Below are 27773 nucleotides of genomic sequence, written 5' to 3'. Positions count from 1 at the left end.
GGTTCTTTGTTTAAATGTATAAACATCTTCTAGGATGCAAAGTTCTGCACAAATGGGAAAATGATTAGTAAGGTAGTGTGGCATAGTCATTACAAGCCCCAGCTCTGGAGCCACGCTGCCTGAGTGCTAATGCAGACTGCTGATGTATCATTGTATCGTCACACAGCAGAAAGAGAACGAGCTAGCTCTCTGGCTTCTTCTTGTAAGGGCACCAATCCCATTCACAAAGGCTATAATGTAGGCTTCACTGTTTCCTGTGTATTATGGGCAGATGGCTTATCCTTCCATACCTGTACTATTGCCATCCTTAGAAGATGGGGATACTAATGATAACCATCCCATAGAGCTGTGAGGATTACATAAACTATGCATAAAATACTTAGAATACTGAGTAGCTCCTGGTAAACACTGTGTAGGTACTGTCATTACTATTATTGTTGTGATTTATTTCATAGCACATAAAGTGTTACTTTATGACCAAGAGAGCTACCTACCTTTTGATACTTCTTTTGGTTTCCAAAAACTTCCTCATGTCTTCATAAATTATAAAAATTTCTCTCATTTTATCCCTTTTTCCTACATTTTCTTACCATTTATTAAATTTGTCATCCTATTCAACTTGTTCACATGTCACACAGAATAATACATGTAGTCTATTCTATATTCTATGTATGTCACTCAAAAACTGGATTTAGAAGAAAAAAAGAACCTAATATCTTTCAATGATTTTTAGGAAATAAACACAATTACACAGTGCTGTTCTGGGGGGATAAAAGGCTGCCAGTGTATTGAATTGCCATGTACCATCATCAAAAGGCGCTGGTTAATATTCATGATGTGTTCGTCTGGAAATTCAGACAGCACATCCATGAAAGACAAAGCTCAGCCCCACTTGATGTCTTTCTGCAGAATTCTCATTGAGCTAAAATGCACAAGTGAAACAGAGCTGTTACAGTGCGTACAGCTAACCCTCCTTGCCTGGTGTGTGCTAAATGACATGAGGCTTCCCAGGACACAATAGGACACAATGGCCATGGCACTGGGGAAAGAGAAAGCTAGTCACACTTGATAAACAAACACTGACTTATTATATGATCGTTATCTTTGTATTTTTGAAATTCTGTATCTGTCTCTCTTTCTACTTTTTTCCATGAAGTGATCAGTGTGCCCATTCTCCAAAGTCCATTTTGCAACCAGAGAACCTATCTACAGAGGTGAAAATGTGCTAGCCTTGAGCCACTTCTCAGATTACCTTTGTGAAAACAAAGGGCTTTCCATGAATTAGATACAATGACATCTCTGCAGATCAAAGCTTATTCAGCTGGTAGCAGTTAAAATTCAAAAGTATAGTAAGGATGGAAAGATATCCTAATAGTTAATTTTCGGCCTCAACTTGACTGGATCATGGGATTCCCAGATATCTGGTTAACATTATTTCTGGGTGTGTCTGTAGGAGTGTTTCTGGAAGAGATTAGCATTTGATAATCAGAAAAGTGAGTAAATCAGATTGCCCTCCCCATTGTGAGTGGGCATCATCCAATCCACTGAGGGGTTGAAAAGAACAAAAAGGTAGAGGAAGGATGGATTCAATCTCTCTCTGCCAGACTGAGCTGAGACGTCAATCTTCCCCTGCCCCCTTGGTACTCCTTGATCACAGGACTTCAGATGCAGACGAATCTGCACCATCAGTCCTCTGGCTCTCAGGCCCTGGAACTAACTACACCACCAGCTTTCCTGGGTCTCCAGCTGCCAGACAGCAAGTGTGGAACTTATCAGCCTCCATAATCGTTTGGGCCCTTACTTTATAATATCTATCTATCTATCTATCTATCTATCTATCTATCTATCTATCTATCTCCTATTGATTCTGCTTCTGTGGAGAACCCTAATACAGATATCTTTATAGAACTTCTAAATCCAGGGGTACCTGGGTGGCTCAGTCGGTTAAGCATCTGCCTTTGGCTCAGGTCATGATCCTGGGGTCCTGGGATGGAGCCTTGCCTCAGGCTCCCTGCTCAATGGGAAGCCTGTTTCTTCTCCCTCTGCCTCTTCCCCTCCTTCTCTACTTGTGTTTTCTCTCTCTCTCTCTAATAAATAAACTCTTAAAAAAAAAAATCCTAAATCCATCAGTCCTGTCACTTATATGTTTAACAGACTCATTTAATTGACATTTAATAAAAATTTACATATAGGATGCCTTTTCCAATAGTGAGGTTTCTATTCTCAAAAATGTAGGTTTTGAAAAACTTGAAATTGGATATCTTAAGACTTTAAAACCTTTGGAATTAAAAATAAACTTACCTGTAAAAGAAAAACTTTAATACAATACCTTGTATTAAAGGTATTGTTTTGGCCAAATTTCTTAGACTGGCACTGATGTGCTATCTTCTATCTATTCTCAACCCGGGTTTCTGATCTTGTCTCTGGACACTGCCCTCTACAGATGCTACTCTGTTAAACAGAGTCTTTCTGTTCAAAAAGAGTCTTCTTTTCACCCAAGCATACTGATACTTCCTGTCTCTGAGCTTTTGCTTAAGGGCAAATTAGTCATCAATAAACTTTTACAACAGATGCTGGAATATACATCTTGGCAATGTCTTTAGTAATAAAAATGTACAGCTGTCAGCCCAGAACAGAACCACTCTTCTTTTGGGGAACCCCATTGTTATGGACTGAATGCTTGTGTACCCTCTCCAAAATTCATATGTTGAAGCCCTAATCCCCAATATAATGGTAGTTGGATGTGGGGTCTTTGAGAGGTAATTAGGTCATGAGAATGGAACCCTTATGAGTAGGAGTAGCATCCTAAGAAGAGACCAGAGAGCTAGCTTGCTCTCTTTCTGCCATGTGAGGATATAGCAGCCTACAGCCCAGGAAAGAGCCTTCACCAGAACCTGACTATGCTGGTACCTCGATCTTGGACTTCCAACCTCCAAAACTGTGAGAAATAAATTTCTGTTGTTTATAAGCCACCTGTCTATGGGACTTTGTTATAGTAGCCTATACTGACTAAGATAGCCATTGCCCCAACTCCGTATCTATGGTACTAGGGAAGGATGGGGGCTGCCATTCACAAGACTTCACCCATTTGACCATGGTGACAGGTTCCCTGATCCATTTAGCCTATTAGAATCCATCTCTGGAACTTTCCTAACTGGAGTTTACTTTCCTTTCTGGTCAGGAAGCCGTAATGATGCAAGCATGGTGCTGCTTGAGGACGGCCAGGGCAGGCAAGTACAGATAGTCAATTGACAAAGAGAAACAGAATCAGCCAGTCTTGACTGAATCCAAGTTCCCTAAGGCTATATCAAACCACTCTTCCTGTACTTTGGTGATGTGGGCCAGTACATTTCCTTCTTATGCTTCAGCTACTTGAAGTTGGATTTCTGCTCTTCACAACCTACCACAGTTGAGTGATACTACTAGAAGATGCAAATTCTTAACATGATCACTTTTTGTATCAACCCTCAATAAAAGTTGAGTACAAACTAAATTTTAAAATGCTGGCAGCAATAAAATTTATCCTTATCAGTTTTCTGATTGCTGAAGTTAAACACAGACATTGTAAAATAGGTTTATGAAAACTAGGACCGAGTATAAAATGGTTATCTCAGATTTTGATCTGTACCTATATAAATACATTTAATTATCTTATTATTTTACAAAAATTGGATAAGACTATGCTTGTAATCCTGCAGCTTCATCTTCCACTTAATAATGTATTTTGGACACTATAATGTAGCAGTTCATGTACCTCTGCTTGGTGTTTTCAGTGTTTATGTTCAAAGTGTGTCCTCCTAAATGTCTATCATTTGTAATGGCAGTCACTAAGAGGGCACGTTATCTCATTGATGGAATTCTAGCTTAGAGCCCAGAGAGACCTCTGCTATTGACTTTGTGGGCAGGTAGGTTTTGAAAGAAGTTGAATGGCTCGTATTTCACCTCCGTGATATAAATCATGTCATACTGTTGGCAGTATTTCAAGAGCTCTCTCAATTCAGGGTTGAACCACACAAGAGAGCCAGCAGGCATTTGCCTGGCCATCTGCCAGGTGACCTTAACATTCTGTAATGTGGTCAGTACAGGCGAAACAGTAAAGCCTGCTCATTCGGGACTTCTAGACTAGCTTCATAATCAAGAATCATGAAAATAATAAGAACTAACACAATAGCAAGTTTCATTGAGCATTTGATAGGTGCCAGGGACATTGGCTAAGCATTTGACATTAGTTATATTCTTTAATGTTTATAATAACCCTAAAAAGCTAGTAGACTATCACTACTTTAGTAATTAAATAGAAGTTCTCACCCATGGTCAGATAGCTAGCAAGTGGCTGTGCTGGTATTTGACCTCAGCCTAAATAACCCTAAAGCCCCTATTCTTCACCAGCATTTATTCTGTTCTCCAATTTGACTCAGCTGACTTGTGACATGTATCTATCCTTACCCCAGGACTTGGGTTTTGAGGTGTAAAAGTTTTTAGTATTGGGAAATTTTGTGGAAATTTGACTAAAACCGTTGTTGTTGGTTTACAAGAAATTTAGGGGCAATATTACAAGATCCTTTTGGTTGCTACAATATGATGCAAGAAAGGGTAAGAGGTTTGTAGGCTGGAGTTCTGTTCCCTGACACCTCTGACATTTGCTGAGTCAGACTTCCTAAAATCATACATATTAGAAAGAATATAGTTATGTGCAGTAACAAAATCTATACTAATTGTAAACAGCACCAAGTCATTAATAAGAAAACTCAATATAAAATATGACTTTAGGAAAATTGGGTGATGTATTAATTTCCTATGGCTCCTGTAACAAATCACCATAGACTTTGTGGCCTATAACAATATAGCTTTATTAACTTACAGTCCTGGAGGTCATGAATCTAAGATAGGTCCCACAAGGCTGAAATCCAGGTGTCGGTGGAGTTGGGTTCCTTTTGGAAGCTCTAGGGAGGATCCATTTCTTTGCCTTTCCTAACCTCCAGAGGTGTGTGCATTCCTAGCCTGAGATCCTGCTCACTCCGACCTCTACTTCTGTCATCACGTCTCCTTCTCTGATTCTGACTCTCCTACTTCCCTTTTTTCAGTTGGTTGTTATTGCTGTTATTTTTGTTAGAAAACCTAATTTTTTAATTGTGGTAAAATACACAAAACAAAGTTTAGCATCTTAACCATTTTTGAGCATACAGTTTAGTGTTATTAAGTACATTCACACTCTATACCCATGGAACAACTCCTCCTCCAACCTAGCAGGCATAATTCTGTGTTTCTATACATTTGGACGATTCTATACACTGAATATAACTGGAGTCATACAATGCTTGTCCTTTTGTATCTGGTTTATTTCATTTAGCACAATATCTTGAAAGTTCATGTCATAGCACATGCCAGAATTTCTTCCACTTTAAGGCTGAATAATATTCTATTATAATAATATTCTATGTTTTTCTTATTTATTGAAGACTATTCAGGTTACTTCTAGCTTTTGGCTATTTTTTTTAGGTTCCCAGACCCAACTCCCCCCCCCCCCACAACACCAAGCAATTCTTGGACACTAGTGGGCTGAATAATCAAATATTTCTTATAAATTGTTATATTGTACTATTGTGAATAATGCTGCTAGGAACATGCGTGTACAAATATCTTTTTGAGACCCTGCTTTCAATTATTTGGGGCACATACCCAGAAGTGGAATTGTTGTATCACACAGTGATTTTATTTTTAATTTTTTGGGAACTGTCATACTGTTTTACATAGCAGCTGGACCATTTTACATCTCCATTAGCAGTACATTGGGCTCCAGTTTCTCCACATTCTTGCCAACACTTTTGTTTATTTTGATAGTAATCAGCCTGGTATGTATGAAGTGGCATCTCACTGTGGTTTTGTTTTTCAATTCTCTGATGGTTAATGTTGAATATTTTCATGTGCTTATTGGCCATCCTACCTCTCATTTATAAAGACCCTTGTAATTACATAGGTTTACTTGGATGATCGCAAATTCTCTCCCCATTTAAGGATCTTTAAATTAATCCCATCTGCAAAGTCCCTTTTGTCATATAAAATATAATGTTAACATGTTCCAGAGATTAGGACATGGACATCTTGAGTAATGATGGGTGTAGCGGGGGAAGGTCATTATTCTGTCTACCACAGGGAACTACTATACTGCTAAAGCCAAGAGAATTAAAAGTTTGAAGAATGAATGTTTGGTTGATGATTTCAAGCACTGCACAGTGTCTGTGCAATCCAAAAAGATTAAGCTGAATTTTATGATCAGCTAAATTGAGCTATGAGACAGCCTTTGGTAAAGTGGCAGGGCTGCAACTCAGGAGAAGTTACTAATATTTGTATGTAAACTATTAATTTGTGATTGTATTTTGCATATATAGGTTTCTCCCTAAAGAGCTAGCCTGTTTGATTTACCCAGAGTTCTCATAGGTTCAGGTTAAAGTAAAAAACATGCAGTCTCCCCCATCCTGGAACCAAAAAACCCACAAAAAACAAAAACCCCCAACATGCAGTTCCAGACTAGTATGGCAGCTCTACTCTGCAGCATTCAGGGTACTTCCAGCTGTCTGTTCCACCATCCCTCCGGTGAGGTCCTGGTCCTTGTGGTCCAAGTGTCATCCACATTCCAGGCAGCAGGATGGAGGGGCAAAAATGAAGGTGATGCCAATATACAGCAAGGGGAAAGATAGACAAGTTACTTAAGAGGTCACTTGGGTTTTTTTTTTTTTTTTTTTTTTTTTTCTTTTCACTTGGGTTTAAAACTAAGGTGTTTGATGTGAGGGCAGATTACTTGTATGGAGAGTCCAAACAAGAGAGAGATGGTAAGTACTTACAGTGATTGAAGGAGCCATGGAGATCATGGTTTACTGGCAGACAGACACAAGAGGAGGAGTGACAACCCTGGGCCTAAGGAAATATGTGTTGTTTGTGCTGTTAAGACAAGATGTGGATTCTGTTAAAGACTGACTGAGTCTCAAGATCCAACATGTTCTCCGGGTATAGGTGCCCATCGGGCTTTGGGAAGGAAAAGAGATGGTTTTCCTTCTAACACTGGAGAAAGTGCCAAGAAAATAGGTGATAGAGAAAGAAATATGGAGACTGAGAAACTTTGAGGTAGGTCACCTCTGGCAGTCTTAATCTGACTCTAAATTATGAGGCATGACTATCTGCAGAGAGTAACACAGGTGGGTAGAGGCCCAAGTGTTTCAGGGCGTATTGAGCAAAGAGATTCACAAGGCCATGGGAGGTGTGAAGAGGCAATGGAGACTTACAGCTGTGCACGAAGCACTCACTTGAAAGGTAGCTTACCTCTAAGGGCACAGCTCCAGTGGAAGAGTCCTTTAAAGCAAGAGAAAGAAAATCAGAGCAAAGGAGAAGTCCGTGGAAGTACCAAGAGAAAGGCATTCTGGGCATTCTGAAAGTCTGATGCAGGTTTTGTAGTTATACTGAATTACCTATTGGGGCATATCAGATAGTTTCAGCCAGAAAGTATAGTCAGCAACCAGAATAAAGCACCATGGTATATTGGTATTTGTTGATACACTCATGGTTCTGATTTTACGCATGAAGAATGTCAGAGTTAGAACTTATCAAGTGATAAAGGAGCTTTTAACCCAGGGTGCCTAGGTGGCTCAGTCAGTTAAGTGTCTGCCATTGGCTCAGGTCCTGATCCCAGAGTCCTGGGATTGAGCCCCACAGCGGGCTTCCTGCTTGACGGGGAGACTTCTTCTCCCTCTCCTACTCCCCTTGCTTGTGCACTCTCTCTCTGTCAAATAAATAAATAAAATCTTTAAAAAACAAATAAACCAAAGGAGCTTTTATCCTCAAATGCAAAGCTGATTTAATGTTGGAGGTGGGCTACTGTACTATATCATACAATGAAATAGAGTAAAAAAAATATTATCTTAATAGACACCAAGAAAGTATTTGATAAAATTGCATACCTAGTTTTTACTTAAAAAAAAAGGAACCTTACAAACTAGCAATAAAGGAATTTTTTGACAGAAATATCCACACGTGTACTCAAAGATACTTAAACATAAATAAAAGGCAAATGACTTGAAAGAAATAGGCAAAATGATGATCATTTGAAGACAGAATAATCTAGAAAATTCAGGAAAATAAGCTACAAAATCATTATTTTTCCTACAAAGTAACCAAGAAGAGTTGTAATAATATATAATAGAAGTTCCACTCACAGTAACCCCCTCTGTTAGTTTCCTAGGCCTGATCCAACAAAATCCCATAGACTAGGTGGCTTACACAACAGAAATTTATTTCTCACAGTTCTGGAGGCTGAAAGTCCAAGTTCAAGGAGTCAGCAAGTTTGGTTTCTACTGAGGCCTGGCTCCTTGGCTTGCAGGTGGCCTCTCTGTGTCCTCACATGGTCTTTTCCAGGGATACCCCTGGTATCCCTTTGTATGTAGTAATCTCAATCTCTCTTTTTTTTAAAAAAAGCAAACTTCCAATATTCTATACATCATTTGGACTTGTCTGGAGTCTTGGAAACTTGACTACCCTACATTCTAAAAATGGACCTTGAGAGCTTGTTTGGGGGTTCTAGCAGAGGAATGCAGCTACTTGTATACCCTCGCCTGAAGAACAGTCCTTCCCTGTATCAGGGAAGGTCATCTTCTTCCATCAAGCATGTAGCTTCAGGGAGGGACACAGGTACATGGAGCAGTAAGGGAGGAAGGGGACACCTCCCTAGCCAGCCAGATCAGCCAAATCAACCCTGCCGATCAATGGAGTGACAAAGGTCACAGCCAGATTGCCCTTGTATCCCTAATCTTCTCCTTTTATAAGGACACCTGTCAGATTGTTTTAGGGCCCACTGTAACAACCTCATTTTAATCAAAATATAGTCACATTCTGAGATACTGGGACTTAGGATTTCAATATATGAATGAGGAGAGTTCACAGTTAAGCCCACACCTCCAGAAAATATACAATACTTAAATATAACCCTAAGAAGATCTATGAACAACCCAAAGGAAGGCAGCCATACCATGAAAATATACAGAAATACATAAAGAATGGATAAATGGTGGTGGGGGGGGTGGATAAATGGGTACATACCACGTCTTAGTTGGAAAGTCTCTGTATTATAAAGTTCCAATTTATCCTCAATTTAATTAAACTAAAAGGTAACACAATTGTAAGCAAAAGCCCAACAAGATCTTCTTTACATCTCTTATCCTTTTTCATTTTTCTTCCATATTTGTTATATTACCTTCAACGGTATATTCTTTATTTCTAAAGGGTGTGCCACCATCAGCTGGATCCATTGTCTTCCACCCCAAACTCACCTTCCCCACTGCCCTCTGCCTAGCAATGGGACGTCATCACCCTATCAGTCACCTAGGAGAAAATCTCTGGCTTATTTGGGAAAATTCTTTTTAGTCCACCTATAAACAATCAATCAGTCACGTGCAGCCATTTTTGTTAAAGTTAAACCCATTCCCCCCATTCCATTCCTAATTGCCCTCCTTACCTCACATTTGGATTTTAACTCTGCACATCACCATCACCTAGATTAATCTTTCTAAAATACGATTTTTTTCATCATTCTCTTCCAATTTACAAAAACCCAGTTTAATAACTCTACTGGGCAGCCTTGGGCACGTTAATCACTGTGTTTCAGTTTGCTCATCTGTAGAATGGGGATAATAGTACCTACCTCATAGAGTTTTCATGAAAATTAAATGTCACAAAGTATTAATCTGTAGGGCACTTAGAACAGTTAGCACTTTCTACATATTTGCTTAGTAAATATCTTCCTCATTGTTTTACCTGATGCTTAAAAGTGCTCACTTTGGGACACCTGGGGGGCTCAGTGGTTGAGTGTCTGCCTTTGGCTTACATCGTGGTTCTGGGGTTCTGGGATCAAGTCCCGCATCAGGCTCCCTGCAGGGAGCCTGCTTCTCCCTCTACCTATATTTCTGCCTTTCTCTCTATGTCTTTCATGAATAAATAGTCTTTTAAAAAATAAAAATTAAAAAAAAAGAGGGAACACTTAGAACAAAGTCTGATGTGAAAAGGAAAGTTGTAGGGCAGCCCAGGTGGCTCAGCGGTTTAGCACCGCCTTCAGCCCAGGCTGTGATCCTGGAGACCCAGGATGGAGTCCCACGTCGGGCTCCCTGCATGGAGCCTGCTTCTCCCTCTGCCTGCGTCTCTGCCTCTCTTTCATGAATAAATAAATAAAACCTTGAATAAAAATAAAAGTGCTCACTGAGGAAAACTCATTCCTGAGGGGCTAGACACTGTATGCCCTTTCCAAATGGTTATTTTCAGAAATACTTGACAAATAGGTTATCAGTGAACACACGTGTTCCTTACAGCAGTATATTTAATAGAAAAATATTGAAGTATGTCTTTAGAAAAAATGTTTAATAAAAGATGGTGAAGTCATACTATGGAAAACTGTGGAGAGAGACAAAGATACATTTGTAAATAAAAGTTGCATTTGCTATGGAAGGATGGCCGTAATATACTGAGTGGTGGAAAAAAAAAAAAAAGTCAGCTGATGAGTAAGAGGCGCAATATGCTCTTGTAAACATTTGTTTCCAGATGAATAGGATGCACATGAAGCTGTACGCAGAGGACAGAGGTTTCTGTTATGAAATGAGGCTGTATGACCTTCCTACAGTGAACAGGTTTCACTTTTATAATTAAGGCTAAGCAAAAAGAAATAATGAAAAGGAAACTAAAAACCGTTTAAAATCTCCTTATCTCTAGACCTTTTGCCTTTGATTTTTAGTTTTTTATGTGAACTGCATGAAAATACTGGTGATTTTGAGGTTGATGAGAGGTCAGATTGCCAGGATTTGCTTCAACACCTCTATCCCACTAAAAGGTGGCTTTAAACGCCTTGCAGATGAACCTCAAATGTTAGTCTTTATTTTTTGCCCGAGCGTCATCAAATAGCGATTGATGCTTCATCCTGAAAGTCAGGCAAAGACTTGATGTAATTACCTGGGAAATTCAAAGAAGAGGAGACGCAAAACCTTCTAAGTGAAGCACTGGTGAGGGTTGGGGGACCAGCTACCCTCTTCAACAACAACAACAAACAACAACAACAACAACAATCTCAAGACTTTCAGAGGTAGAAAATCCTCATGTAGAATTTTCTCATCTTCTTGATAATCACTTCCAGCACCAAGAGAAGATTCAGAGTTGTAAATTAAGTCGGGCACACCTGAAAAACGCCCTTTTCCATAGATGTTCTTCGGGATTTCCTATATGCCGAGACTCCAAAGAGTTTGGGGTTCGTAAATAAAAGGTGGCCCTGTGTAAGGCGTGACAGCAAGTAAGCAATCTCAAAGAAACTAATGACGCGGTAGGGTTTTAACGACTCAGGCACCTGCTTTGCCTAGAAAAACAGTCTGTTTTCATTTGTCATCCCCGGGGCCTCAAAAAGCTAGGCCTTAGCCACCACCTGGTGACGCGGATGACGCGCGAGGTCTCACAGCGGCCGCAATTAGAAAGGCTGAGCCTGCTCCTTTAAGGCGCTGACTCACGTGGATGCTGTGTTGTGTGCGCTCAGCTGGGGAGGAGGTGGATCCTAAGTCTCTCCGCATTGGCCGCCTCGGGAGAAGGGGCAGAGCTGGCCTCGCTGATTGGCTGCGCGAGTCCGAGGCGTCGAGCCAGGGGCGGGGCGAGCGCGGGAGCCCGCCCGGGGTCTGCGGCTGCTGGGAGGGGCGGGCGGCTACGCGGAGGGGAGAGGGCGCGGGGGGAGGGTGCGGCGGGAAGGGGCGGGGCCCGGCGGAAGGGGCCGGGTGCCGCGGCCGGGGGCGGGGCCTGGGAATGAAGGGCGTCCTGGGCCAACCGGGAGAGCCGACGGCCCGGGGGGGCGGGGCCGCGCCGAGTGATTGACGCGGAGGCCCACCCGGGGAGAGGCGGGGCCAAGGCCGGGGCCTGACTAAACCCGGAGACTCGGGCGGCCGAGGGGCTTCATCCCGGCTGAGGAGCTACAGCCGCCGGCGGCCGCGGGCCTCACAGCCGCTCTGGGTGAGTGCGGCGGGCGCGGGAGGGCCGGGCTCGGAGCCTGGGGGCGCCGGGGAGGCTCCGGGGCCGACGGCTTCGAGGCGCTCCGGGATCGGCCCGGGGCGCCGAGGGCGGGCGGGGGGCCCAGGCAGGAAGTGCCTCTTCTTCGCCGCGCTGCCCCCGGGGTCCCCGCGCGGCCGCCTCGGGGGGGCGGGGGGGCGGGGGGGGCGGCGGGGCTGCGGCCGCCCGGCTGCTCGGTTTCCTCTTTGTGAGGCCCGGGCGCGGCGGCCGCCGTCGGCCCTCCCCCGCCGCGCAGCGGGGGCGACCCCTCAGCCCGGCGGCCGCGCCCCCGCCCCGCACCCGGGAGGCCCTTCCGCGGCCAGTTGGGCCGGCGGCGCCCCCGCCCCGCGCCCCGCGCCCCGGCACGGCCCGGCCGCCCCGCCCCCCCCCACGGGCCGCCCCGCCCCCCCCCCCACGGGCCGCGTCCCCGCCGCCGTGTCGGGGGCGCGCCGGGGTTGGGCGCCGCCGCGGCCGCCCCGAGGCCTGCCCGCCGCGGCCCCACCGCGCCCTCGCCGCGCCCCCGGCCGGGCGTCGAGGCAGAGCTCCGGGGCCGCGATCCCGCCGCGGCGCGCCCCGGCCCGGCCTCTCAGGGTCACCGCCGCGGGCCGCCGGCTTTGTGTCTGCCGCGCCGGGTGGCCGCCGGCCGCCAGGGCCCCAGGGGCGGGCGCGGGCGCGGGGCCCCGCCGGCCGCGCGGAGGGGGGGGGGGGGCGCGCCTGCCGGGCCGCCCCCGGGCCGCCGGGACCCCGCGCCGCCGCCCGCTCAGCTGTTTCCGGCCCGCGCCTGTGCTGCGGGAGGAGGCCGCGCGGCGCTCGGCCCGGCCCCTCCCGATTGGCCCGCGGCGTCACGTGCCCGCAATCAGCTGGGGCCAGCTGGGGCGGCTCGGGCGGCCTCGCCGGGCGGGGTGGGCGTGCGCCCGCCCGCACCCCCTGACGCCGCCCGCCCGCCCGCCCGCACCCCCCTGACGCCGCCCGCCGTCCGGGTAGCCGCGCCGCGCACTGCGGATTGGGAGCCGCTCGGGAGCCGCGAGGCGGAACTGCTCCCCGAAGAGCTGTTGCGTCCTGACGCCTAGTAACCCCCCCCCTCCGAGGGAGAGCCCGGGAAGGTGGACGACGAGCTCATGTATTTTTAAACCTTTTTTTTTTTTTTCTTCTTCTTCTGTTTACAGAGCCCTGTCGGTAATCTGAGGATTTTTATTCCAGGTCTCCTTGACAGATGGAAAACCTGAAGCGACCTCAGGCTAGCTAACCCTCTGTTTTTGGAAAACTAGACTTGCTGGTGAAGTCACTGAGGTCCGGGGCGGGGGTGGGGGTGGGGGTGTAATAGGATATTAGCTCACTTGGTCGTGGCCGTGTCTACAGTGTTGCCGCGGCGTTCCGACGCAGACGAACCAAAATACACACCAAGTGTTCCCCGGGGTAAATATTTCTGCCAGATGTGAAGTGTCCTGGTGGATTCTTTTCCTAAAACTTTATTGCGTTATTTGTGCTGTGTTAGATTAAGGGGGTTACTGAGAACTTTTCTCGAGAAGCCTGTAGCCTAGTGAAAAGTCCTAGGCAGACGAAGTCGAGTAACAGTGCAAACTTAATTGTTAGTAAAGTAGGAAATGAGTGTCGCAGGAGTTGAAAAATAGGGCAGTGAAGAAGAAATAGGTAACTGTGGAGTGGATCGGGATTGCTTAGACCTACAAAATGGGAGGAGAGCTTTTGGGCAGACAAGCCTAGGAGGAAAAACTTCGGCCTGGAGCATTTACAAAATAGAAGGTGGAATTTGGCACACCATGTATGTTTCCGCTTATATCTGTCATCTTTCTGGGTATGTACTGGAACACCAGGTAGAACGTGCCTCCTTGGAAAGGACTGATGCCTAACTTTATCATGCCCTCACCCAGCTCAGTGCCCGACAATACAGGCCTACTGGTTGATTTTCTTTTTAAGTTGATCTCTAGCAACTATCTTACCTATAGGAGAAGGAGATAATAAAATGTGTTCAAGTAAATTATTTATTTCTGTACAGGGGAACTTAGGAAATCAGATTCTGAGAAAACAGTTTTTCTAAAAAGGTTAGTAACATGTGACTTCTAAAAATAATATCTGGTTGGGTCATCAAGGACTTTTCTCTGGACTTTATTTGCCTTTTGCTCTACTTAAGTGGTAGGAGAGAGAAAAAGGGTTAGAAACCATTAAAAGGGAAGGGAAATAAAGCCAAAATTAAGTCTAAAAAGAAGATATTAAATTAGACACTACCCTCCAACATAGTCCTAACATAGCCCTAAATTATGTGCATGAGATGTGAAAGCTAGTTCTAAATATATTCATGGATGTGAAGATAGTCCTAAGTACACTTGCACCCAAAATACCATTTTAGGTTTTGGAGAGCCTAAATGGCTATATAAATCATTATCCATTTTTCTGGTAATCCGGTGTGCTAATACCTGGGTAATGTAGAAACTGAACCTTAGCTATGACATGAACTTGCTACTTGACACCTGAATTAGGAAACCAGACGGTTAATATTTACTCCAGTCCACCCAGTAAGGTTTTTTTGACTCATGGTATTTCATCATAACAAATGACAGATCTCGAATTTGTCTTGCCAATGGGTGTTTGGGGGAGATTACCAACTCGGATTGTTTAGCTGACTCACTGAGTTACATGATTACTCTTATTTTCTAGTGATGACTAAACAATAAGTATTATAGAAATATAGTAAACCTGGAAAGCATTCAGCAACAACAAAGGCAATTATTTGAAGAACCAAAACAAAAATATAGAAGCTACTGCCCATTGAAGACCTGATTCCACAACCAGAACATCATTTGATACAGCAAAGGAAACTAGTCGGGTATTGCAAGAGAATTAACAAGAGGAAAACAGAGCTTTGTCTTGTCACTGAAACCTTGGCTTGGTAAATATTTTGTACAAAAATTGGTAAATTGGTTTTATGGATGGAACTCAATTTATTTTCTCCCTTGTAGGTTTTCAAGAGTTTAGTCACAAGTCAGTATGAAAATAGTTGATGAGAGAATAATAGCATTAAATGTTAATTCTAGTAATCAACCCAGCACGATTAAAAGTCTTTAGGTTTTATGACTTCCTTTGTCTTAGAGAGAGGAGAGACTGAAAAACAGATAAACAAACATGCTTCAGCATGTTTTCATTTTACCAGAACCATTACAAAACACAGTCTTCTCTGGAAGGGCAGATTTCTTGAACCCTTTCTGCCCTAGGCCTCTGCATGTTCAGTTCCCTGCTGTAGAGCGTCTTTGTGGGTTACATCTGCCAACCACCTCCTGGCATCAGAAAAGCCCTGCTCGCTTGTCCAGCAATAGGTAGTGAACCAGTATTATCTGTTCTGTGTTCTGCGGAAGTGCCCTGAGGAAACCATTGCTTTACAGAGGAAAAGTCTGTGAACAGGCGTTTTTCTCATCAGTGGATCCTTAGAGATGCAAATCAATACCTGCTATTCTCCCTGGTATTTTTAGGGCTGGACTGTATGATGGTTTCTTTGGCCAATTCTACTTGCCAGGGTTGGATCCCAACTGGATTGTTAATTACAGGAAGGGCTAGAACTATGACACTGAGAATCTGAGATGCTTCAGAAGGTTTCTAACTTTTGCTTGTTATTTCTGTCACCTCATTGCTTAGCTTTGCGGTAATTAACAGGAGGTGAAGCGGGTTAATTGTTTCATATTTTTTCATGTTTTCTTTAATAGGACGGGGAAGTTAAGATGGGGAACGTGGAAGAAGGAAATCTACTTTTATTGCATTTGTTTAATATTTGTGGTGTGCCAGGCACTATTCTCATAATGGATTATCTGCATTGAATTCTCACAACTCAGAGATGGATATTGTTGAAGAAGCAGAGGATACCTTATCCAGAGTTTACACAGCTTTAAAGGGCCAGAGCTGAGATTTGAACCCAGGCTGTCTGACTCCAGAATTCAAATATTTGGGCCACATTGTTTAAATCCTGGGGATAAGGAGAGAAGGAGGTAGCAGCTTGGTATATATTATTGATTTTTGTAATCTTTTTTAGAGCTGATCTGATTATAGAAAGTTAAAGATTTTAGCTAGAAAAACCTGTGAAGAAAAGGCGAGCAGGATTAAATTGATCCTGTGCAAAATACTCCTGTTAATCCTTAAACCTGAGTGCCAACTAAGTTTACTTTTTTACTGAGAAAGACTGTCTACTTCCCCCCGCCCCGCCCCAAAGATTTTCTTTATTCATGAGATAGGCAGAGGGAGAAGCAGGTTCCCTGCAGGAAGCCCGATGCAGGACTTGATCCCAGGACCTTGGGATCAGGCCCTGAGCCAGAGGCAGAAGCTCAACCACTGAGCCACCTAGATGTCCCAACTGTCTACTTTCTAAGTGAAAAGCCCTTTTCACTATCTGAGAGATTTTTTTTTTTTTTAAGATTTTATTTATTCACAAGAGATGGGGGGGGGGGGAGGCAGAGACACAAGCAGAGGGAGAAGCAGGCTGCAGGGACCCAGATGCAGGCTTGATCCTGGATCCCAGGATCACGTCCTGAGCCTAAGGCAGATGCTCAACCGCTGAGCCACCCAGGCGTCCTTCAGAGAGTTTTTAACAGGGGTCAGCATACTTTCTGTCAGGGGCCAGATAGTGAATTTTGTGAATTTAACAAGCCATAAGATTTCAGCCACAACTATTCAAACTGCCATGGCAGTGAGAGAGCTGTCCAGTATAAATAAATAGGTGTGGTTATGTCCCAATAAAACTTTATCAATGGACACTGAAATTTGAATTTCACGTAGTTCTTATGTGTTACTAATAATCTTTTGATGTCTTTTTTCCTACCATTTAAAGGCATAAAAACCATTCTTAGCTTGTGGGTCATACAAAAATCAGTGGTGAGCTGAATTTTGTCCACAGGCCTTAGTTGGCTGACCCCTCCTTTTAAGGAAAATATATAGCAATGAACCAAAGAACAAGGTACCTTATTTGTCATTGATTTTGTGTGTGTGTGTGTCTGTGTGTACATGTATGTCTATGTGATATGTATATGTGTTTGCATATATATTAGCTGTGAACAAGTAGAATTTGAAATTAAAAACAATAGTGTCTAGCATCCCTCCAAAATTAAATACTTAGGTATAAGTCTACAAGATCTATATGAAGAAAATAAACTCTGAATGAAATCAAGAATGAAATGTAGTCTTCATGTTCATGGGTAGGTATTGTCAAGATACCAGTTCTTCCCAGCTTTAGATTCAATGCAGCACCAATCAAAATCCCAATAAGTTACTATACGAATATCAACAAGCTGATTCTAAAGTTTCTATAGAGAGGTGAAAGAATAGCCAATACAGTATTGAAGGAGAAAAATAAAGTCAGAAGACTGACCACCTGACTTTAAGACTTAATATAAAGGTTCAGTAATCAAGGCAATATGATATTGACCAAAGAATAGACAAATAGATCAATGGAACAGAATAGAGAACTCAGAAATAGATCCACATAATTATCATCAGCTGATATTTGACAGAGGTGCAAAGGCAATACAGTAGAACTGAAATAGTATTTTCAATAATCGGTGCTAAAACAAACAACTGGACCTCCACATCAAGAAAAATCTAGACACAGACCTTATACCTCATTCACAAAAATTAACTCAAAATCACAGACCTACCTGTAAAATGCGAAATTATAAAACTCCTAGAAAATAACATAGGAAAAAATCTAGATGACATTGTATATGGCAGTGACTTTCTAAATACAACACCAAAGGCATGACCCGTGAAAGAGAGAATTGGTAAGATGGATTTCATTGAAATTAAAAACCTCTGTGCAAAAGACATCAGGAAACCGAGAAAATAAGCCACAGGTTAAGAGAAAATATTTGCAAAGCCATCTGATAAAGTTCTTATCCAGTATATCCAAAGAACTCTTAAAAAACGCAACATAATGGCAAATAGCATATAAGATGCTCCATATCAGATGTTCCATATCAGATGCCATTACGGAAATGTAAACTAAAACAATGAGATACCACTGCACACCCACCTATTGAAATGGCCAAAATCCTGAATACTGACAGCACCAAATGCTCAAGATGATGTATAGAGTAACAGGAACTTTCATTCCTTATTGGTGAGAATGTAAATTGCTACAGCCACTTTGGAAGATGTAGTAGTTTCTTAAAAAAACCAAACCTAGCTTATGATCCAGTAATGTACTCCTTGGTATTACCCAAAGGAACCCAAAACTTCTACCCATTCAAAAACCTGCCTTTTATGAATTTCTGAAAGAAAAATCTTGTTTTTATACTGTAAACCTAAACTTAAAAAAAAAAAAACCTTAAATCTCAATTAAAATGTAGTCCACATTGTCTGATTTTTGAAATAGTTGACCTAGAACACAGGTTTGAACTGCATGGGTCAGCTTATACGTGAATTTTTTCGATAAATATAGTACTGTGGATGTGTTTATTCATAAAGTTTTCTGTTCTAGCTTTATTGTAAGAATACTGTAATGCATTCAACATACAAAAGGTGTTATTTGACACATTTATTTTGTCAGTATGTCACTCGGGTCAACCATAGGCTATTAAGTTTTGGGGGAGTCAATGGTTATATGCAGATTTTTGACTGCAAGGTTGGGGGCGTGGTTGGCATCCCTAACCTCACCCCCCACATTGTTCCAGCATCATCTGAAATACATTCCTGGAGATACTGTATTTCATGGATTATTCAAAGCAAAACTTTTTCCCTCTTACATATTCTGTAAATTTTTAAAAGATTGTATTAAAAGGTAGATGTTCAAAAATGTGATTGCTTCACCAGAGTCTCCTATTAAAATAGAAATTTAAAGTTCTAGGTAGCTAAGTGTACTATTGAAGGGGAAGGAAACTGAAACAATTACTAAAATGTGATCTTTAGATCATCTGTGAATTTCACTTATATTTTTAACTTTAGCCCTTCAGTTTCCATTAATTTCAGATAAACTGGTAATAGGCTCCTAGTAAACAACCACGTTTGGTATTTATTTGAAGCTTTTAAGGATTTTAATAATCTGGAACCAAGAAAAGTTAGTACGAAAGAGGCCTTATTTATAAAACGTGGGAAATGATACTAACTAGAATTAAGATTATTAAATGACTGGGTTTTGCTTGAAATGTTAAAAAGGAAGAAAGCATCTTAAAGCTTTAGCTATAATGAGTTTAGCCCTAGTTTTGGTTAGAAACTTGAACGTCAGCACTGACAGATCCCAAAGCATTCATTTTATTACTGAGAGACACAGTAAGGTACCCCTAGGAACAACAGAGAGCATTAGTCATCTGTAAAGGCAGCTCAGTTTTAAGGTGTTTTTAAAATATGTGACTGAAGAGATCTGGATGTCTACTAAGTCTAACATATCTGGGAAATATTTTGGATCTAAAAACAAAAATAGAAAATAGATCGCTGGTTGCCTGTGACTGTAGAGGGCTTTGTGGGAATTTTGGGGGAGGTGATAGAAATATTCTAAAGCTGGATTCTGGTGATATAAAGTGGCACAACCTTATAAATCTAAAAATTATTCAGCTGTATACTTACAGTAGCTAAACTTTATGGTATATAAATTATTCCTTTAAAAAGTCTGGGGACTTTTTTGTTACAAGAATGAGCTATACTCTGTCAGAAAAAGAGTTTCAAAGTTTGTAGAGGAGTGGTTTTAGAGAGCTCTTAGAGATGGTGGGGTGCCTGGGTGGCTCAATCGGTTTGGGCTCAGGTGTGTTCTCAGTTGGGAGATCAAGCCCTGAGTGGGTTCCATGCTAGGCATGGAGACTGCTTGGGATTCTCTCTGCCCCTCCCTCCCCTTCTCTCTTTCTCCCTCTCTTTAAAAAAAAAAAAAAAAAACGCATGCCTTTGACCTTATTTTTATAGCGCTATTCAGTTTAACACAAATGTAGGGACACCTTGTGAATGTGCGTTGCATTTAATACACATTCTCTGCCCACAAGAGGTTTATCTGGAAGGGATGAGAATTTGAATTAAGACATTGACAGGGAAGGAGGAAAGACCTCTGAAAATGGATTTAGGAAGTATTGTTAGTTTTTCAATTTCTGTGAGAGGTTGCCAAGTTTTACTAGTTTAGGAGAGTGTGTAATTCGAACTGGCCACCAACCAGGAAAGGAAATACAGGAAGGAACAGCATAGAGGCAGAAAGGGTACGTGATAAATCTGAGGGAGAAAGACCATGAATCTAGTAACCCTGTAGTCACTATAGAATGAGTAGAGGGAAAAGAACTGGAGCAAGATTTTATTCAGGCCCCGTCACATAGACTTTATTTCTTCCTCTACAAAAGTAGGGTGACCCTTGAAAAACTGTCCAGATTAAATGTGGTGTATATGAAGTACCAAATGCAGTGTCCCATACAGTGTAGACACTAAATAATTACTAGGTCTAAGGCAGAGTTCAGTATATCCTCCAGATCCAAAGAAACCTAATTCAGAAGTTATGTCTTAGCTTTTTTTTTTTTTAATGATAGGCACACAGTGAGAGAGAGAGAGAGGCAGAGACACAGGCAGAGGGAGAAGCAGGCTCCATGCACCAGGAGCCCGACGTGGGATTCGATCCCGGGTCTCCAGGATCGGGCCCTGGGCCAAAGGCAGGCGCTAAACCGCTGCGCCACCCAGGAATCCCACGTCTTAGCTTTTTAATGACCTTCCTCCTTAAATAACGTGGCATTCTGATTGATATCAGCCTCTTGAGAATTTGGATAGTGTGAGTCACTAGTAGGTTGAGTTTCTAGCCCTGCAAAACTAAGGCTTAACACCTAGAACCCAATGACCTTGCAGAGATTTTTCCACTTCTGACAGAAAGGGAGGTTTTGTTTGCTTTTTCTAGATTCCATGGTATTCTAGCCTATCTTTTTGGCAAATAACTAATTTTACAGTTTTATATACATATATAGTACTCTATAAATGGAAACCACAACTAGGAATAGTGATTCTGCACAGATATTTTTGGTCTTGGTAATGAGTCATATAATTGAATCCAGTAAAAATACTTGGGTAAAAGTAAAAAATAGACTGAATTTGAAGCAAGGAAGAGAAAGCATGTTAAATCTGTTTACCCCATTTAGGAATAAAGAGCTTACTTGTATCCAGTAGCAAATGGTCACAGCTATATTGTAATTTTGAGTCAAAGATAGAATGATGCAGGTAGAGGGTACAGGGAGAGTTCATTTTGAAGTCCAGTAGTATGTTTTCCACAGCAGCATTGTCTGCCGTGGCCAGTTCAAAGACCTCTAGTTATTCCTGCATTATGGTTGAAGTTATGATACGAACTTTTTGAAGGAAAATTGGTTTTAAAGTAATGAGTCCCAGAAGCCCAAGCAGGAGGCTGAATCACTGCACTTTCCTGGTTTTCAGAGAAATACAGAATCTGAGGATTGCATCTTGAGAGGTGAGACTGTAAAACCTTGCTGTTGATTACTTTCTGTAGCTGATGAGCAGTAAGAAACATGACCCAGATCACCTGTTTACAGGTGTTGTATGCTGTGGTTATATGAAGAGTCATAAACTCAAGTGTCTTACAAGGTGGAAGATAATTATGTGATGCAGAGTGTGGTGACTGAGCAGACCCAGTGTGACCTTGGCGGAGTCCTAGCTACCACTCACCTCCAGTCATTGTTGCCATATGAGAACACGTGACCCATGGGCCAAATCTCCCCATTGTTTAAAAAAAAAGCTCTTCAACGAATTCTCTCATGTTTAATGGTGGCCCACATGTTTTTTATTAATAAAAAAACATGGGCCAAATTATATGTTTTGTAACAGAAGAGTGGTTTTGTTGATTGCTGTCTCCCTGTGCTACCAAATGAGTTCAGCCTGCAGGCCTAAAATTTGCAATCTCTGACCTTTAACAAATACTGTGCTCTTAAGCCTCTGAAAAAACGGAATGCTATCATTTTAAAGTCTGGGAAACAATTAGAACTCTTAACCTTTTGTCATTTTGCAGAAATGTAATCAAAAAGCTAAATATCATTTCTTAAGTCTTGTTTTCATCCAGGTTTTATTCATTGACATGTTTGTTAATGTGCAATGGTTTTCCTTTCAATAGCCACAAATTTTAATTGTATTTACCATTTGTTTTTCATTCTCATTGATCTTCCATATTGGAATGTTTAATGAAAGTCCTAATGATCTTTGTGATAATGACTTTTCTGGTATTAGAACTGCCTAACAACTTATTAGAACTGCCTAACAACTAAGACAGTTCACAGATGTACGAAGGAATGATGAAATTTCCTTTTTAATTTGTAATGAAATTTTCCCAAATTTAAAATGACAGTGGATTCTTATTACAGACATAGATTGTAGGGTTTTTTTTTTCATAGTGGCAGCTATATCAGCTCTGCATGCCGTTTTAAGGATATGTGATATAAATATTTGAAACTCAGGGCTAATACTATACCAGGAATAAATTTTTTTTTAATGAGAACTATAGTATATTCTTGACTATATCTACATCTTTAAAAAATAGTGTTTAAGAGGATTAATTGCTGTGAATTCTAGGAGTTGCACATATTAACTCTTTTGAAATACTGAAGTGATTATCCTTGTTTCAGAATTTGGTTTCAAAGCTTCTTTTTTCAGTGTTTTAGCACTTCCATGATTTATTAAATCAGTATGATTTCTGAAATATAAGTTATGTAATAATGGCTTATCTTTCCCTTTTCTGTGCTTGTTTTCCTAGTCTTATACCAGGGTAATGGGAGAATTTGGGCTTTCGGGTGGGTAAACTGCATTCCAGCCATGATTGTCTGTACTTGAAAGCGGTGTGACCTTTGATCAGTTAATAACTTTGGATAATTTATGAAATGGGGGTGATAACCTCACCGAGTTGTTGTGACAGTTTTGAAGTGAGAAAGGCACCGAGTTCAGTGCTCCACAGACTCCAACTTAACTGAAGTTAGTACCAATGCCCCTAAGTGGTTGGGAGTGTACCTGATGACCAGAGCTGTGTGCTCCTAACCACAACTACCCTCTTCTTATTTTCTGATTGCCTCTTTTTCTACTCTTGTGATCATACCACGCATGCCCCACAAGTCTTTCCTAAATTAATATGCTCAGAATGTATACTTAACACTTTGGTGAAGCCTTTTTTCTCCCATCTCTGCCTGTGCTTCTCATTATTTGGTTTCTGATTCTGTGTTTTCTTCCTGCGTTTTTCACACCAACCAAAAGAGAAGTGATATTGTTCTGGCCTTGCCTAAACATGTTTGCTTCCTTGGCTCACTGCTTCTAAACAGCTCTTAGCTTGATATGCCTGTTTATTTGTTCAGTGCATGAACCTTGGATCCTTTAGTATAGAGTGAGCTACTTCCCAAATGGAGTCCCAAAGCTGAAATCGCCTATATTTTGTTTATATATATATAGTTGTCTATTATCCCCACCAAGTAAATACCAACAATTTTTTTCTTAATCATAATGCTTTCTTGTCCTTTTCTGTTTGCTTCTAGGTTTTTAGAACTTCAGCTAAAAAAATGGGCAGAATTTTCCTTGATCATATCGGTGGTACCCGTCTGTTTTCTTGTGCAAACTGTGACACAATCCTGACCAACCGCTCAGAACTCATCTCTACTCGGTTCACAGGTGCCACTGGCAGAGCATTTCTTTTTAACAAGGTTGGTGGGAAAACCAGTTGCATTTCCCTAGTGGGTTCAGTGGATACGTTTGACAGCAGTACCAGAATATCCCTCAGAGCTTGAAGATACCAGAAAGAGTCAGAAGGAGAGCTACAATCTGCACGTAGAAATGGGATCTCAGGAAGACATTACTAGAATGTGATATTTATCTTTTTTATTGCTTTTTCTTTTCTTTCTTTCTTTTTTTTTTTTTTTACTGTGGAAGTTTAAAGACTGTGTTACAGTAAGTAGGGTAGTCTCTATTGCTTCAGAACATTTAGAATAATTTAGTAGTGACTTCACAGACTATGGAAGAAGGGGCAGAAATACCTCTCTTCCCATATCACTGATTTATCCTTTTAGGGAGATAGCTGCATTAAGCTTTCATAGCTTGACAGTGCAAGTGAATAAAGATCATCTAACCAACTTCCCTTGCTCTAATTTATGTTCACCAATCATCCTGATTATGTTGTGGTTTATTGCATGCCAACAGGAAAAGTGTTTCCTGATTTACAAATTAATGACTAGCCTGCCTGCCTCTCTAATTTCTGGCTTGCTTTTAAAATTGGTTGATGTGATTCTGCCTCCTGGAGTCTAATGTGTACTAGTAGAGTTGAATTTCCCAATCTTTTAGGCTGAGAGACAACTAGTCTAGGATACTGCTCTTAAAAGTTAAGCTCAACTTCCCCAGTGGACCACCCCTTTTTTCCATTTATAAATCAGCTTGTCTCTCAAAGAATTGATAGTGTATACCTATTGATCTTTCTTTACATATAGAGCAGGAATTGGTACACTATGGCAGGCCAGCTACCCTTTGTTATAAATGAAGTTTAATAAAGCACAGCATGCTCATTCATTTATGTATTGCCTATGGCTGCTTTTGTGCTACAATATTAGAGCTAAATATAAATAGTTAAAGATTATATAGCCCTCGAAGCCAGAAATACTATCTGGCCCTTTACAGAAATGTAAAGCTTAGAGGATCGTTGGACATTCAGAATCATTGGAAATTTTTCACAGATTATTTGACCTCAGTTGAAAACTGTATATCACAATTTAGTAGGCCTAGTGTGACCTAGCTGGTTTATATATAAAATATATTTCCAGAAACAAATTTGGCAAACTTTTTTTTTTTTGTGGAATACCTATTGTATACCAGGTTCTCTTTCATTGGTAGCCTTATTTGAACTCCTCATTGAATGGTGAATAACAGTTGGACCCAAATCAACATTTTATGGTGCCAGGTTGAGGACTCTTCACTGCAACAGAAATGTAACTAGTGTGTGTAAAGAGTGTGGCTTGCAGGTAAGGCAGTACATGCAGGGTACAGTAGTGCAAGATTGTATTAGATGACAGTGCAGTACAATTTCCAGATGTTGGGATCCCTGGGTGGCGCAGCGGTTTGGCGCCTGCCTTTGGCCCAGGGCGTGATCCTGGAAACCCCGGATCGAATCCCACGTCAGGCTCCCGGTGCATGGAGCCTGCTTCTCCCTCTGCCTATGTCTCTGCCTCTCTCTCTCTCTATGTGACTATCATAAATAAATAAAATTAAAAAAAAAATTAAAAAAAAAAAATTTCCAGATGTTTGCCTCTCTGGGCAGCTTCCTAAAATAGCTCTGGGGAAGGGTATGGTAGGTTTGACTAAAGTGACGACTGCTCTTTGCCTTTCTGACATTGCACCAACCAAAACAACATGTGCTTTTTTGGCACAGAACTTACAGGGATTGGCAATTTTGTGTTCTTGTGTTTCTTAGGTAGTTAACCTGCAATACAGTGAAGTTCAAGACCGGGTCATGCTCACTGGCCGCCACATGGTTCGAGATGTGAGCTGCAAGAACTGCAATAGCAAACTCGGATGGATCTATGAGTTTGCCACTGAAGACAGCCAGCGCTATAAGGAAGGCCGTGTGATCCTGGAACGCGCTCTAGTACGAGAGAGTGAGGGCTTCGAGGAGCATGTACCATCTGATAACTCTTGAAGAAAAAGAGATAACTCCATCTTTTCCCAGGTCTCCTTCACTGAAAACAAAAATCTACTTACATACACTGTCACCTTAGCATCAGGGTCGGATTCATGAACTGCGGAACAAGAGGTTGTGAGAATCTAAGATGGAACCTTTCTTTCTTTTCTTTCTTTTTTTTTTTTTTAATTTCCAATTTTCCATCCAGCAGCAGTGTGTAGAGAGAGTATTATGCAGATGCCGTTAATTTTTTTTTTTTTTCCCTGTGTTTACATCTTGAGGCAGAATAGTCTGTCTGCAGCTACCTGATGGGCTATGTGAGGGGAAAAAAAAATCTGGGCTATTGGAGTGAAAAAGTGTGTTTTGTGTAAATTTTGAAAGGAAAATGTGTCAAGAGCATGGTTTTTAAACTTACTTGGGCTTCGTTTAAAACATTTTTTTTAAACCCAGTTATTTCACTTGACTTGCTAGCTTCAGGGAAGAGGTCCAGATTTGCGACCAGCGCTAAAGGTTCAGTGTTAGATGGCTTGTGCTGGCCGCTGTGCCATGTTCTTGTCAGAGATGAACCGTGGCACCAGAGCCCATCCTTCCTTGTCAGTCTTGACCCACAGACGTCACCATTCCTAGTTATTTGTCACCATCTAATCGGTGTTGATTGGAAACTTTTCCTGAAATGGGGCAGAACTGCTTGGTTGTCTTTTCCATGTAACTTAAGCATAGTAATATAAATAAAGTAATAGTTGGATGTTTTTGGTCCTGTGTTGCTTTTAAAAACACCTTTTAAAAGAAAAGTGGAGTATTTGATAAGTAATTTTCATGATAGTGTTTCTTTTCCTCTCTTGAGCTAAATTGTGTATAAGAGATTACTTTGTTTAAATTAAAGCATACTGTTTAAATCCATAGTACCTTGTTTAGAAAAGAGTTGAACAGAATGCCAGTGTGCGTTCATGCAGAAAGCCTCTCATCTGCATCTGTTTTAAACGAAGGGGAAATTGGAGGAGGCTATCTAAAAATAATGCTTTGCAAAGCGTTTTCAGCCTCTCAGTTTTGTGTTGATTTTGACAAGTCTGTAGAACCTAATAGTTTCATCAAAGGGCTAGATCTGTCATTAGCATTATTTTCTCAGATCTTCCCTCCGAAGTTCGGCTATTGAAATTAAAACTGTACTTGGTCCTTTCAGGGATCAAATTTGACTCAGGGTGTTATTTTAGCCCCAAACTTACAACATTATGAAGTATTAAAATATAAATGTTTCTTTATCCAATCTATTTCTAGATATTCTAGTATTTGTTTCTGATGGAATAAATGACATTAAAATTGGCTCATTATTTAAATGTATGAATGGATGTTTGAGTGCTCAATCTCTAGGTCTTTGTCTAGAAAGGATGTTTGCCTCAACTAGCAAAATCTTTTTGTCATTGATATTAGAAGTGACTTCTGAGTACAGTTAAGATTAAGTTTCTCCTCTTTGCCTTCGGCTCTTGGTTAGAGGCACAGGTCTCTGATTAAGTAGGTGTATAATATTGCATTTAAGTGGACATGAATGAGCTTTCCTTTACCATGGAATAAATCTTCAAGCTTTAAGAAACAGCTTTCATTCCCATTCATTTTCCATACTGGCCTTTGATGATATGCAGATCCCTGGTAGCATGCCTTACCTGCAGCACTATGTGCATTTGCTGTCACAATAAAGTATATTTTGTCTTGCATTGGTGCAATACTACTTATTTTCCACTGACCCTGGTCTAGTAATCATCTTGTCTTAGTTTTAACGTAAACACAGGTTATGTCTTTGAGTAGCTATGGCTTTCTTCACTTAGCACTGATGAGGTGACATTCTGGCTTAGTTAACTTGACCCGATCTACACCAGGAGATAACTGAATTCACCAGTAGTAACTTCTTTGTGATGATTTTGCCTCAGACACTGAAAAATAACAGTTTAGTATATATGAACAAAAGAATGTCCTATCACTAGGTTAACTTAGGTAACTGGCAGGTACCACAACGAACAACGAGGTCCTCTCTCCCTGCCTTTTAAAAACTGGTATTTGCAAAACTGAAAAAAAAGCAACATGGATGGATTGGATTGTTTACAGAAAAGCGAACACACTGTTCACTGGAGAT

The 27773-nt window shown here is 41.5% G+C and overlaps 1 protein-coding gene and 1 long non-coding RNA gene across 25 annotated transcripts; one reads left to right on the top strand and one right to left on the bottom strand.

The window, feature by feature from the left end:
• Positions 1 to 6707: 6707 nt before the first annotated feature.
• Positions 6708 to 12172, bottom strand: LOC140601561 (uncharacterized). The gene is made up of 2 exons (XR_012004565.1): positions 11529 to 12172; positions 6708 to 7347 (listed from the first exon to the last, which is right to left on the bottom strand). It is a non-coding gene; the product is annotated as an uncharacterized lncRNA (long non-coding RNA).
• On the top strand, positions 11862 to 27357 carry YPEL5 (yippee like 5). 24 transcript variants are annotated; one of them, XM_072770653.1, is made up of 6 exons: positions 13017 to 13174; positions 14069 to 14114; positions 14728 to 14959; positions 22757 to 22793; positions 23523 to 23691; positions 25446 to 27357. In XM_072770653.1, exons 5-6 carry the CDS (start codon positions 23547 to 23549, stop codon positions 25664 to 25666), a joined length of 366 nt encoding a protein of 121 aa, XP_072626754.1. In that variant the 5' UTR covers positions 13017 to 13174; positions 14069 to 14114; positions 14728 to 14959; positions 22757 to 22793; positions 23523 to 23546; the 3' UTR covers positions 25667 to 27357. The 24 variants fall into 24 exon arrangements, with proteins under 24 accessions (XP_072626734.1, XP_072626747.1, XP_072626750.1 ...); XM_072770655.1 differs by having other exon boundaries at positions 13038 to 13157; XM_072770643.1 differs by having other exon boundaries at positions 13060 to 13174; positions 23523 to 23687; positions 25442 to 27357.
• Positions 27358 to 27773: the final 416 nt, after the last annotated feature.

The sequence above is a fragment of the Canis lupus genome, chromosome 12, assembly GCF_048164855.1.
Source record: "Canis lupus baileyi chromosome 12, mCanLup2.hap1, whole genome shotgun sequence".
In the NCBI taxonomy this organism is placed as follows: Eukaryota; Metazoa; Chordata; class Mammalia; order Carnivora; family Canidae; genus Canis; species Canis lupus.
The sequence above is the reverse complement of the archived record's forward strand: the minus strand, read 5'-3'. Positions and strand labels throughout refer to the sequence as shown.